The 14,213-nt window shown below is 44.2% G+C and overlaps 1 protein-coding gene across 1 annotated transcript in view; it reads left to right on the top strand.

The window, feature by feature from the left end:
• The window catches only part of ATP8B4 (ATPase phospholipid transporting 8B4 (putative)), a 2,552,767-nt gene that overhangs the window by 2,425,665 nt on the left and 112,889 nt on the right, over nt 1-14,213 (top strand). Inside the window, exon 26 of the mRNA XM_069222521.1 lies at nt 13,686-13,816. Coding sequence (XP_069078622.1) covers nt 13,686-13,816 — 131 coding nt within the window. The remainder of the gene's footprint in view (nt 1-13,685; nt 13,817-14,213) is intronic.

Below are 14,213 nucleotides of genomic sequence, written 5' to 3'. Positions count from 1 at the left end.
ATGCCCTCAAGCGCCCATCCAACTCCAGATAGGCCACCGCCAGGATGCGGAACATCAGGGGGCTCAGGGTATGACGGGCACCCCTTCCTCATTGGAAGGCCAGCCCCAGCTGGGCCTCTGCCATCTTCCTTGCCCAGCGGCATAGGTCTTCCCACTGTTTGCGGCAGTGGGTGATCTGCCTGTCAAAGACCCCCAGGGTCCACACCTCCTTGGCGATGGCACGCCAAATACCCTTTTTCTGATGGGCGCTGACCTGCATGGAAAAGACAGCAGAAAAAGGAATTAGTTTACCGTCCGGAACGTCACACTTATGGCCCACCTGATCCCTCCCATCCCCAGACGCACATACATTGACCACCATACATTCAACACTCTAGCCAAGACGCCTCAGCCCCCCCTACATGTGGCTTACACACACAGCACTCCATACATTCATGGCTCACGCATCATGCTCACAGTGTACTCACCTGTTTGTCTGGAGGACCTTAGAGTAACGTGTACTAGGGTAGGACCCCATCCACCAGTTTCTCCAACTCCTCCACAATGAAGGCAGGGGCCCTTTCCCCAGACACATGAGCCATTGTCGCTTCCAGACACAGGTCACAGCAGCACTTGCAGTGTAGGTCCTCTCCTGTTGAAGGTCAGGTAGCAAATGAGTGAATAGATAGAAAATGGCGGTCATGTCCGCACTGGTGCGTACCGTCACCGCCGGCGTACATCGCCATTGGCTCCTGGAACCCATAGGGCCCAATGATAACCAATGCGAAGTTGCTCTGCGGTCATTGACCGCCTACCTCAACGGCACACAACGCCAGCGGAATTACCTCATTTTCACTTGTCCCTCCTCAGAGGTCAAGCAGCCGCCATTTCAGGGGGGCACAGGGCATGCCACCTAACTGCATCACAGCAGACATTGGCACAGCAACTGACTCTCGGATTCACATAGAGGTTCTGTAAAGGAAAGGATGCATCATTATTTCAATTGATGTGTGAATATGACCCTCTGCTCACCGTTTTCCTCCATAGGCTTCAACCGCGGATGAATATAAGATGGCGACATCCTCCGGTGTACAGACCCCTGGTGGACCTTGCGACAATGGAGGACAGACACATTTTCCTAACATACAGACTTGATCGGGCCACAATCCAAGAACTCTGTGCCCATTTGGAGCCAGACCAGATGTCAGCTATCCGCCAGCCCACAGGTATCCCCCGCTAGTGCAGGTCTTGTCAGTGCTCCATTTCCTGGCAAGTGGTTCCTTCCAAACAACAGTGGCCATGGCATCAGGGATGTCTCATCCAATGTTTTCCAACGTGTTGACCAGAGTGTTGTCAGCCCTGCTGAAACACATGCGCAGCTACATCGTATTCCCACAGGTGGAGGATTTGGCCACACATGTGGCATTTGTCTCCCTCCCCCCTGGAGAAATGAACAAGTGTTCAGGAATAGAAAAAGCTATCACTCTATGAATGTGCAGATTGTGTGTTTGGCAGACCAGTACATCTCCCATGTGAATGCCAAGTATCCTGGCTCTGTGCATGACACATTTATCTTGAGGAATAGCAGCTTCCCATATATGATGGGCTAACTCCAGAGGCACCGGGTGTGGCTAATAGGTGAGCCCAAGGACCCCACCCAGTATAAGTTGGTGTCGGGGTATGGGGTTGTCCCTAAGGGGTAGTGTATGTCTAACAGGTATCCCTCGATATTTGCAGGTGACTCTGGTTACCCCAACCTCTCATGGCTACTGACCCCAGTGAGGAATACCAGGACAAGGGCAGAGGAATGTTACAATGAGGCACATGGGCGAACAAGGAGGATAATTGAAAGAACCTTTGGCCTCCTGAAGGCCAGGTTCAGGTGCCTCCATCTGACAGGTGGATCTCATCGTTGCATGTTGCACAACCTGGCCTTGAGACGAGAGTTGCCTTTTCTGCATGAGGATGAGCCTGGAGATGGTCTTGTGGCAGCTGTGGAGTCTGTGGACAGTGAGGAAAAGGAGGCAGAGGAAGAAGATGTGGACAACAGAAGTAATATAATACAGCAGTACTTCCAGTGACACACAGGTAAGACACTGTAACTACACTTTACATTTCAGTTTTGTGTTGGACATTGTACATGGCAGCCTGATTTCCCTATGTCTATGGCCACTTACTGTACCCTTTGGCATCTCTATTTTCTCTGTGGCCCACTCTGGCTCCTAGTATGTTTACTGCTGCCCACTAAAGGTTATTCCAATTTAAATTTACTGTACATATGACTTGCAATGCTTTGATAATGTTGTACTAATACATATTTGAATCATTTGACAGACTCCAGATTTGTATTTGTTCCAAGGGTGTTTATTTAGGTGCTCATAAGTAGAGGGGGATGTGCAATGGGCTGGGGGTGATGTCTTTTGGTATCACAGGTGCATTGTCCAAGGGGGCATAGGAAGGGGACCAATGGCAGCTTAAGGTGGACAGGGTGACAGAGTGAGATAGAAGGGTGGCAATCAGAAGAGTCTTATTTCCTGGTGGGATTCTTGCCAATGTTCTCTGGCTTCTGCCTGGATTGCAGGGATCCTTTGCAGGGTGGTTCTCCTTCTGCAGGGGGTGGGGTGCTGGTGGTCTGTTGTTCCTGTGGCGGTGCCTCCTGTCCACTAGCGCCGGCGGAGGTGGAGGGGTATTCTTCGGTGTTGCTAGTGTCAAGGGCCCATTGGTGTGCCACTGCTGCCCTCATGATGTTGGCCATTTCAGCCAGCACCCCTGCAACGGTGACCAGGATGGTGTAGATGTGTTTGAGGTCCTCCCTGATCCCCAGGTACTGTCCCTCCTGCAGCCGCTGGGTCTCCTGCAACTTGGCCAGTATCTGGCCCATCGTCCCCTGGGAATGGTGGTTTACTCCCAGGATGTTGGTGAGTGCCTCCTGGAGAGTGGGTTCCCTGGGCCTGTCCTCCACCTGTCACACAGCATTCCTCCCAGCTTCCCTGTTGTCCTGTGCCTCTGTCCCCTGTACCGTGTGCCCACTGCCACTGACCCCAGGTCCCTGATCGTCCTGGATTTGTGGGGTTGCCTGGGGTCCCTGTAGTGGTGGACACACTGCTGATTGATGTGTCCTGGGGACAGTGGTATGGGCCCACTGGGTGGGTGCTGTGGTGGTGTTTCCTGAGGGGGGAGGCTCTGTGGTGGGTTGGGACTGTGGCAGGGTAACCGACTGTCCAGAGGTCCCTGATGGGCCAAGTTGGTCATCGTGATCCAGGTGTGCAGAGCTGCTGTCGTCACTGTGGACCTCTTCTGGTGGGGCTGGATATTGCTGGCAACTCCTCTCCGGTGACGTTGAGTAGGGGTCCTGCGGGGATGCAAATGCAGTGTTATTGTATCTGTGTGTGCCATCTTGTGAATGGGTGTGTTGCCCTGTATGGTTGTGATTTCCCTGTCAGCTTTGCCTTGTGTGCGTGGTGATTTTGTGGGCTAGGTGATTCTCTCTACTGGACATGCTGTGGAGATGGGTGTCCATGCAGGTCTGTGATGGGGGTCCATGGATTGTTGTGTCACGCAGGGCTTGGTATTGGGATGGGTGGGTTGTGATAGTGGGGTATGTGTGAGGTGGTGGAGTGATGGGAGTGAGGGCGAGGGTGGGGGTATGTGATGGCATGCAGGTTGGGGGGTAATAATAGTAAAGATTTGACTTACCAGAGTCCAGTCCTCCTGCTACTCCTGCAAGGCCCTCAGGATGCATTATTGCCAAGACTTCCTCCTCCCATGTTGTTAGTTGTGGGGGAGGAGTTGAGGGGTCTACCGCCAGTCCTCTGTACTGCTACCTGGTGTCTTGCAACCACGGAACGTACCTTCCCCTCTAGGTTGTTCAACCTCTTCCTGATGTCATCCCTTGTTCTGGGGTGCTGCCCCACGGCGTTGACCCTGTCCACGATTCTCCGCCATAGCTCCACCTTCCTAGCAATGGACGTCTGCTGCACCTGTGATCCGAATAACTGTGGCTCTACCCGGATGATTTCCTCCACCATGACCCTTAGCTCCTCCTCTGAAAACCTGGGGTGTCTTTGGGGTGCCATGGATGCGGTGTGAGTTGTATGTGTGAGGGTGTGTGGGTGATGGTGTTTTGTGGCTCTGATTAAGTGGGTGCTCCTGGCTTGTGTCTCTCTGTTTGCTATCTTTTTTTTTGTAGAAAGAGTTGTGGGTAATGTGGATGTGTGTTTTATATTGGATTGGGTGTGTGGGTGTGGTGTGTGTATGAGTGTCAGGTGTGTGTAGTTTGAATTGTCCAATGTGGTGTCATTTTGTAAGTGTGTATTTTGAGCACGGCGGTGTGTACCGTTAATGGTTTACCGCGGTTGAAAGACTGCTGCGGTGATTGGTGGGTCCTGATAATGTGGGCATATTCCTGTTGGCGTAATGGTGTGGGTTTTGGTTCTGGCAATTTATCACTGACCTTTGGTCTGGCGGACTTGTGTAGGTGTGAGTATAGTGGTGGATTTCTCAGTGTGGGTCATAATACCCGTAGGGGAATACCGCTGCGGGCATGGTGTGTTGGCTGCTGTCAGCACGTCGGTAGGCGGCATTTACTGCCAGGGTTGTAATGAGGGCCTGTCTCTCTTCAGTTGTGCTGCTCTGTGGGGTTAAAGGCTGTTTAGCAGTTTAGCAGCTCCTGTAAAGGTAGAAAAAGGTATCATGCACAGGGCATTTGTAATCTGAAAAGTTTTATTGATACTGCTAAAGATAATAATGATTTATTGCTTTTAATTATTGTTTTAAGAAAAGAATATTATGTTCACACATTTGAATGATGTTTGCATTGATTGCTAGAAATATATCTCTGCATTTACGATTGTAATGAAATCCTGACAAAGTCATTAATCTTGAATTTAATACTTGTCCCCCATACAGTGTTCAAGCACTTGAAGGGGTATTGTTGGGTTAAAGATCAATCCTTGCAGGAATATCCACTACTACAGTCTATCACCACTGGTATTTCCACTTGTTGCATAAAATACAAATCTGGCATAGCTCTACAAGGCTTGTGATCCCACCGACGGATGACACAGGTGAACTTGGTTCAATGCACCAATTCTGAATGGGAATGAGAGATTATTGTAGCCCCGCAGAACCGTACTCAATACATTGTTGAAATGGAATTGTTGCTTTTGGTTTACTAGCACTCCCTAAACAGGGATCTGTGTGGTAACGGACACAAACCTATTTCATTCTTCACAATACCACACACACAAATGGTACTAAGAAGAATAGACACTTTTAACTAAAACATTTATTGCAACAGAATGAATCCGTTTCTCAGCACCTATAAAATAACCACACAGAATATCATAATAACAGCAAGAAATTATGTTGCAAACAAGAATAAAATGAACATTTATAACATAGTTAAAATGCAATTTAAGTCTAACACCCTAAAACCTACTTCTCCGTGATATGCTAGGAGAACATGGAAAATAGAACTTGCTTTTTATACTGGCTTGGGGAGAAGCAATACACTGCATAGCTTGTTGACAGCAAAAGCTGTGGCTATCAATTAGGCGTGAAGGCAGTGTTCCCTGCGAAAGGAAAACACACAACTTAGTGTCCTTTCTCCTTACCTCAGCGTATTATCTGCATTAAGTGCGATGTAGCATCTTCTTAGTGCTCTGGCAGCAGTCAAGACTCTCTCTGCCTGTATCTTGTGCAATAATCTGGGCGAAGGACCTCTCCTGACAAGTATTCAAGTGGCAGCCCTTATATATCTATCAAGGATTGGAATTACTGACATAGGTTATGTGCATCAATGTGTATTTCCCAGACATATCTTGATGATCATAAAAAGTAAATGGGCATCCATTCAGACTACATTGCATTGACTGTATGTCAGTGGTTGCTCTCATTTGTTCTTGACATTGTGATAACAAGCCATTTGCCCCAGACTGATGTTGCATAAGGTCTAAGATCTCTGTCATAGTCTGAATGACTTGGCACTTTCACAGTTCTTGGAAAAATAAGGTCAGACAAGATCTGTTAACGGAAGACAAGATAGTGAATCTGCATAAATCAGAAAACAAATGATGACTCACATTACATAAGATGGAGTCCGTCCTTTTCTATATGGGGCCAGACCTTAAGAGCTTTATGTCACACATGACAACCTGTGAATTAATGCGTTGCATTAAGTAGTGTGTGTGTGTGTGAAGGTGAAGATTTCTGCCCACTGTGGATGTGGCATGTTCATATCTTGTTATGTGTGAAGGATTCTTGGTAATTCTCCATAGAAAGTCATGAAGATCTGGCCAAAAGACTAGCCAAGCCAAAGAAAAGGTACCAAGTGACAGATCGACCACAATTCTTCAAAAGGTGGTAAAAACATGTTAGAAATGTTGGAGTTTTGAGATAACAAATGTTTGCAATATGAAAACGTGTTTTAAATTTAAAGATAATTTAGGAACTCCTTTATAACTTTTGAAACATTTGGTCCAGCTGCACCAACAATAAAAAGCTGCTTGCTTGAATTTTAAACCCTTCACTGTAGGCTTTGGCAAAATTGGTCACGAGGGAACAAAGATATTAAGGATGCAAAAAAATGAGATTCCCTAAGCAGTGAGATGTCAACTTTATAGTTGTGTGTATGGATAACCAAAAAAAATGAAATGTGTCAGTTATAGTTAAGGAAAGAAGAATAGCTTGCAGCGCTCCTATGAAAAGCACAACTCTATCATCAAATGCACTAATTTTGACCCTTACACATCATGTGAGAGATGAAATCACAAATTATGGTGTCCCTGGTGACCCTAAGTATGACCTTAGTATTGCCATTATGATTGATGTCACTATGTGTACAGTAGCATTTCTTTGTTAGGATAAGTGTTGTTATTTAATTATGTTAGATTGCAGATTTCTGTTATTTATTGGTAAAATATTGTGTGGTCAGAAACTGTGCATATTGTTTAAAAATGGTTTTGACACCTAAACACGGTTCTAAATATGACTGGTGTCTTGACCTTTTAGTATTTTTTTAACTTTTTGTTTTTTGCTTTTTTGAGGAAACTCTTGTTTTGGTCTCAGTACTGTTAAACCCAACAGTCTTAGGGTGGTCTTCCCCCAACTTTTTGCCTGTCCGCTTCATTTTTCTGACCTTGTTTTTGTTAGTTCTATGACTGTGCACACTTTACCACTGCTTACCAGTGCTAAAGTCTTGTGCTCTCTCCCATATACATGGTAATATTGGCTCATACCCAAATGGCATATTTAATTTCCTTATGAGTCCCTAGTAAAGTGAACAACCTGTACCCAGGGCCTGTAAATTAAATGCTACTAATGGGCCTGTAACACTGATTGTGCCACCCAAATAAGTAGCTCCTTAACCATGCCTCAGGCCTGCCATTTCAGGGCCTGTGTGTGCAGTTGCACTACCACTTTGACTTGGCATTTGCCTTTGCCAAGCTTTCCAAGCCTTAAACTCCCCTTTTATTACACCTAAGTCCCCCTAAGGTAGGCCCCAGGTAGCCTATAGGGCACGAGCTGTATAAGTAAAAGGCAGGACATGTACTTTTAAGTTTACATGCCCTGGTAGTGAAAAAACGTCCGAGTCATTTTTCACAATTGTTAGGCCTACTCCTCTCATAGCCTAACATTGGGAATTCCTTAAAATACTTTAAAGCTGTAATTCCTGATCAAAAAGGAGCAGTTACCTCATGTTTCATATCTTTGGAATGGTAGTGATAAATCCTCTTTACTTGTGAAGTCAGATTTAACATTACTATTTTGGAAATTCCACTTTTACAATGTGGACATTTTTCTGCTCTTACTGCTCTGCGTGCCTTACAACCTGTTTCCAATACACATCTGGGTGGGGTGACAACTGCACTTTGTGCGTTCCCTCCAGACAGCCACAAACACAGGAAGGCTAGGTTTGTCTGAGTACCCATTCTGAAGGACCTTTCTGGGCGGGAAGGGAGGACGGGGCTCACACTTACACTTCAAAGATTAGGGACCTGACCCCCACACAAAGGACTGATTACACCTCACATCCTCGCAGGCAGAACTGGGTTGAAAGGGATACTGGTGCACTTCAAAGCCATTCTTTGCAGTCTCCCCTATGTCATAGTCACATTTGGGTATAAGTACTGAGTCTGTGACCCCACCAAATCAGACCCTTCTGGACTTTGCCAGCAGAACTGCTGTGCTGCAAAAAAGACTGTTACTCTGCTGGACTGCTGACCTGGAAGGACTGCTTTTCTGCTGTACTGCCCTGCTGCACTCTGACCCTGCTGAGGAAGAGTTGGACTCTGCTTGCACCACAAGTGATCTCCAAGGGCTTGCTGGCTTCCCTCCTGTTGCTTGAGGCACAGGGACATCAAAGTCTCTATCCGTGCTTCTGTCTCTGGTTCCCTAAAAGTCGACCAAGAGACTTGCAACATGGAAATTGACGCATCTCCTGTCTGCATGTAGCAGAACTGGCTCATTGACCCTGTTGCAGGAGTAAAATCGGGACATCTCTCTCAGAACCACTGCCTTGCCTTGCGAGCCCGACACATCAGAACCACGCTTCACCGCCATAGCAATCCACAGAGACTTTTGCATCCCTTGACTGCGTGTGGGAAAATGTGGCCCCCACCCTTCAGAACCAATGCATCTCAGTGCCAGCACTTGTCTTCAGAACCGACACATTGCCATCACTGAGTCGAACAGATCAACGCATCTCCCCACACATTTTGCTGCATCAGCCAGGAGGTGAACTTTGCTCCCTGCAAATGGCTCAGACTTTGACTTTGACTTTGCCACGGTCCAGCGTGACCTAAAGTTATCCCTAAGAGTACTATTTGCTGTTAAGTGCCATTTCTCCTTTATTCTTTAAAAATTCTTATCTTGACTCTTAAAATTTGGATGTTTGTCATTCTGGTCTTAATTTATTGATAAAATCATAATCTATTTTCCTAACCTGGTGTGGAGTATGTTTGTGGTGTTTTCACTGTTACTGTTTGAGTTATTGCACACGCGCTTTACACATTGCCTTCTAGGTTAAGCTTGCCTTCTCTGTGTCAAGCTACTCGAGGGTGAGCACAAGATAATTTAGGTTGTGTTGTGACTTACCCTGACTAGGATTGTGGTCCCTTCTTAGACAGGGTGGGTGCATTCTAACAAGTACCAAATTGGCGGTCTGCACTTCCCGGTTAACTTCATGCTGTTCTTCCTGCTCTGTGTCTGACAGAATGATGATAGGTCTTTTGTTTTTTGGCAGCCTTCTCTTATTAACTTTCCTGCCTTCTCTCCTTCAATGGATGATGTGCTTTAATCTCAAATTTCGTGACAGGTTAGTAGTGGCAACAGAATATGGCTCTGCTTCTCCCTGGCATAGTTCTTGGTTGCAAACCTTGCAGATTTCTTTATAGGTATGGACGTTCATTCTCCTTCTTCTTTAAAGTCTTCCACAGGAATTACTTTTTGCATATGTTGAAACTGCTGTTGGTACTGTTGTATGGCTTGTCTCTAAAGATATATCTGGCTAAGACACAACCAAGATCTGTTACCCCTTCTTTCATCATCCTCTACAGGAATCAGAAATGCTTCAGCGAGGTAGACAGACCTTTGGCCCCAGTGAAGAGTGTGGTTAACCATAAACAATCAAATTCACTCTTATCTCAACAAATCTAGACATCTTGACCAATATAGCTTCAGAAGGAAAACTCCAGTCAATAAAATGTCAAGGCTTTATTTCACATCCAAAAGGCTAGTTACATACATTGTGTGCAAAATCATCTTGTAAAGGGAAATGAACACAACTGGTTGCCTAAAACAGCAAAACAAGTTTAATCAACTCAACATCAAAACCATTAAACATTCAAGAAGAATAATACATATCATTAACATTATTATTTGAATAACAGAAAAATGTACCTAATCAGACTGAGTTGACATTTGACAAATCAGATTGGCAGAGTTCAAGAATCAGAGTTAGACATAGGTTATACCTATAACTGACTTAATTAGGACATGCATGTGTGGGAACGGGCTAACACATGCAGACAAAATGCAAAAGGAAGACAAAAATAATTTGGAAAACAATCTATCTCAGGCTAAAAGAAACTAACTAGAAAAATAAAATAGATAAAAGTCAACATGCTAACTTCTATTAGAAAAACAGATCAGGGGAACACAATATTAGCATGAAAATATACCTCTCCTAGAGACAGCATTCAGGAGAACTTTGTCAGCAAAGCATGTAGATTATCAGCAAAGTCAGTTAATGCACTATCAGGATAAATGCAGAACACGAGCTGCACAGAGAAACAAACAGCAAATATCCAAGGGACAACTATAGTAGAACTAACTTAAACTTACGAAGTCCATCCCTATAGTAAAGTTCACAAATGTCTCTGATTTGACAGCTCAGTGGTTCCACATCACACAAAAGGAGCAATATTCAATCAGTGTCTTAGCACAGATGAAATTTGCAACATGGATAAGTTTTCTAAGGTTCAGGGTGAAGTCATCTCCTGCTTCCCTGTGAATCCAATAGTCTATAACAATTTTCTAATAGTTTACAACAAGAAGAATTCTTCCCAGTGTACACAATGGACCCATCTTCTTCACATGTGAATGTTCCTGTTGAAAGAAACAATTTTATTTCAGGTTTAGTCCACAGACCTAATTGTTCTGGAATCAAGGTCACTTAGAAACAACTTGTGAGATTCAAACAATGGGACCCTTTAATATTCATAAAAACAACCTAATGGAAAAATTCATGCTAGAGGAAAAGTAATGATTCTTCACCTTTACATGACTGCAACTACTGTATGGGTTTATCTTAACTGCACACTATAACACTCTGTCCCCAGATATGGGTTTATTTTAGCAGCACACTATAACACTCTGTCCCCAGATATCACCAACGAATTACATGTACATATTAATGTATATATTTTAATATCTTTCTTGTTTCAATGACCTAGGTTTAGGCCTGGAAGCAGAAGCTTTCAAACTCAGAGCAGGACGTACTATAAAAGATGATTACGATTTCAAGTAATGTTAGAAATAATGGGTACATTTTTAGAAATGTAAAAATCGTTTTTCAGCGGCATAGGCTATGAAGCATGTGGAGAAACATGCAAACTGAGAAAGAGGTGGCCAGCATCTTCATACATGTGAACTTGCGAGCTTGCAGTCAACTATTGGCAGCAGCCTATGTGTCCATGGTTTTCAGTGGTTAATGCTTTGCTCTCGATGCAAACCACTGAAGGTTATACTAATTCTGAGCTAGCTCGGCATGACAAGATCCACTATCATTTGAACCACAATTTCTTTCAACTCTGAATCACATTTTGTGACCAGAGACTTCAAAGAATCCTCAGAGGACACAGTAACCAGCATCTCAGTGGTTACTCCTAGCCCAAAGGAACATGGCTTAGATGTGAGAAGAGATCTGGGAATAGGAGTTCAAGATACAGAGAAAGCTGCGGAGTCCATTCCATGGATTTTTTCTTCTATCCTAAACGGAATGAAGAAAGCCAAGCAGAAGAGGTTGCATCCATGTTTTCATCGTATCTGTAACTAGGAGTGCTGCTAGAGGGCTCTTAGAAGTTGTACAAAATTTGGATGAGCACTTTCACGACATAGCAATGGTCTTAACTGGTGTTTGAGCAGCACAAACCCTACGGTTGTCGAAAGTCCAGCGCAAATGATCATTTCTCCCGTTTTAGTTCTTCACTTTTCATTTGCATACCTCCTTTTTAGGTCTTCTCCTTCCAGTTGGTTACTGTGTTCCCACTTCTTCCATTCTTCATTTTGAAAACCACAAAAACATAAAACAAAAAACGAAACAAAAAAGTGCTTGCTATTTCAGACTTCAATGGTCAAACTATAGATTAATATCTATTGTGTTTCTTCTCCTTTTTTCTTAAGTATACAGAGGTGGCCCCTTTAACCAGAGAATACTAGTAATCGCCAAGACCACAACATCAGCAAGAAGCAGATGGTCTGGGTGCTAGGCATAACCAAATTACTATTCGAAAAGTAGAGCTTGCTAGGCACACGTGAAGACAATACCTAAAGAAATATAGGTAATGGTACTGAGCAGAGTCATACCACGTACCAAAAACATATTGCTTACAGCTAAGGATCCCAGCCAGTAGATTCTGGTAACAGGGTGACTAGATGTTGCTTTCAGGGCTCACTGTTCACTTCCAAATGCTGTGAATACCAACCTTTGAGACAAGTTGAGACAAGTTGAATGGGTGCAGGATGTGGCCAAATACCACTGCTCCTAGAAGACTGTGGGGATTAGGGGACTGGATTTGGGGCTTGATTAAAGTGTTCATTCCGTGCTTCAAGGGACCACTTGGAATGCCTACCCTACAGCTACAGGAGTACTGGTGGTAGAGCATGAATTTTTGATGTAAGACAACTAACAGAACTTTCCTTTTGATAAGATTTGTCTAGTTAAGTTCTTTGATTTAGACTTTTTTATATTTTAACCCGTGACAAAGGTTCTCACTGCGTATTGAGCGTGGTCTTAGACTATCCCCTGCATCCATCATCGCTGGCCCTAAATCCTAATGAACAAAGCATTTGGTATGCCTTGCGTACCATATATCAGCCAGCAAAGTGCAGTCACCGTTTTAGGTCATGCTTTGAGCTAGGAGTGATTTTCAGCCATGCGCTTTGCTCAGCCACGTGTCCCCTGGAGATTTCTCAGTGGTTTTGGGGTGTGGTGTTTTATCCTGGCCCTGCACCAACTTCCTCTGCCCAAAGCACTACCGAGCACAACCTTATACCATACTCAGTGGGCTCTGAGCAAAGGCCTCATTCTTTGTCTTGGCTCTGTACCCAGTCCGAATCTGCAGCTAGAGGCCACATGGGTTGCCCATCAACTACGCCAAGTGAGCTCACTCCACCTTTCTGTGTCCATATTCTTTAGAAAGTATTCATTCCCCCTTCCCATGGCCAGTGCCTCCTGCGCATGAGGCATCCTATTATTGACTTATCACATGTTATAGCCCTTGGCCATGCCATGTGCCCAGTGGACAGCGCCCTCTGGACACTGTCTACAGCCACCCACACCATCTTGAAGCACAGCCTACAGGTGTGTCACCACAGAGTGTGGTCCTATGTAACACAGTATGCCCTGTATTTTTATCCCAACTGTCCACTGGCCACAGAGTATTACACTTGACCATTTCCTGTGTTCGTTGCCTCTACCACCACCTCGCACTGGGAATGGTCTTTGTCAGTGTTTTCAGTGTTGTCACTTTTCAAGAATTCCTCAGGGAAGGGTAATGGGGAATTCACATTTCAGACCACAGCCAACATCCTCACCTCTTGACCAACTATTAAATGGTCAGACATAGGTGGGCATCACATAGGGCCATAAGCAATCCAATAGATGCCTTTTCTGCTGCAGCACACTACCACTTGGTAATTATCTGTGTGGTATTAGCACACACTTGTGACTTTTTTTGCACCAGTTTAACAGCTATTGGGTATGCCTGAAATGGGTATGAAAATAGTTTACTCTCATCAGATGTGAAAACTCCTTCCCGACCTAAATATAATTTTCACTAGGGTTTTTTTTTACCCAAATTCCAGTGTAAATGACCACACGGCTAACAGCTTTCTGTATAACTCAATAGATCTGTGAAAATTGCTTATTACATTTGCTGCTCGATTTTATTTGTAAGTGCAATCTCATTTTATTTTATTAACAGGCAATGCCAGAAATTCGTTGAGCCAGATAAGCATATGGCTTGTCATTTTCCTTAACACAGTTGTTTGTGTCATGCCAGTGATTGTATTCAGGCTTCTGATGGTTGATATAAAGCCAACGTTAAGTGATAAGGTAAGGAGACGATATATTTGTAAATTGTTCGGTTTTTGGATCACAAATTAGAAATTGTTTTGTGTTTTTAGAAACTAATATAGTACTTAAACGTGCCAAGAATAAAAGATTAGGAAATAACTAGAAATAATATAGAGCTAGAAGAAGACCCAGATAGAAGGAAGAAAGAAAGCATGGTTTTACAAACAGGAATGTAAATTACATGCATTCCTTGACTTCGGGTTGCTAGCGCAGGTGTTTTAATAAAAATTAATAATGAGTGTTTATGTATTCTGAAAAATGGATTTGTGTAGAAAATCTAATAACGTAGAAAAATACGGCACGCATTTGAAAACGTGATTATGATGAGTGTCCGCCAATGTTCACAAAGTGTACTTATTAATATTGTGAAATATGC

The sequence above is a fragment of the Pleurodeles waltl genome, chromosome 3_1, assembly GCF_031143425.1.
Source record: "Pleurodeles waltl isolate 20211129_DDA chromosome 3_1, aPleWal1.hap1.20221129, whole genome shotgun sequence".
Classification (NCBI taxonomy): Eukaryota; Metazoa; Chordata; class Amphibia; order Caudata; family Salamandridae; genus Pleurodeles; species Pleurodeles waltl.
Note: the sequence above shows the minus strand (reverse complement) of the source record. Positions and strands in the feature narration are given on the sequence as shown.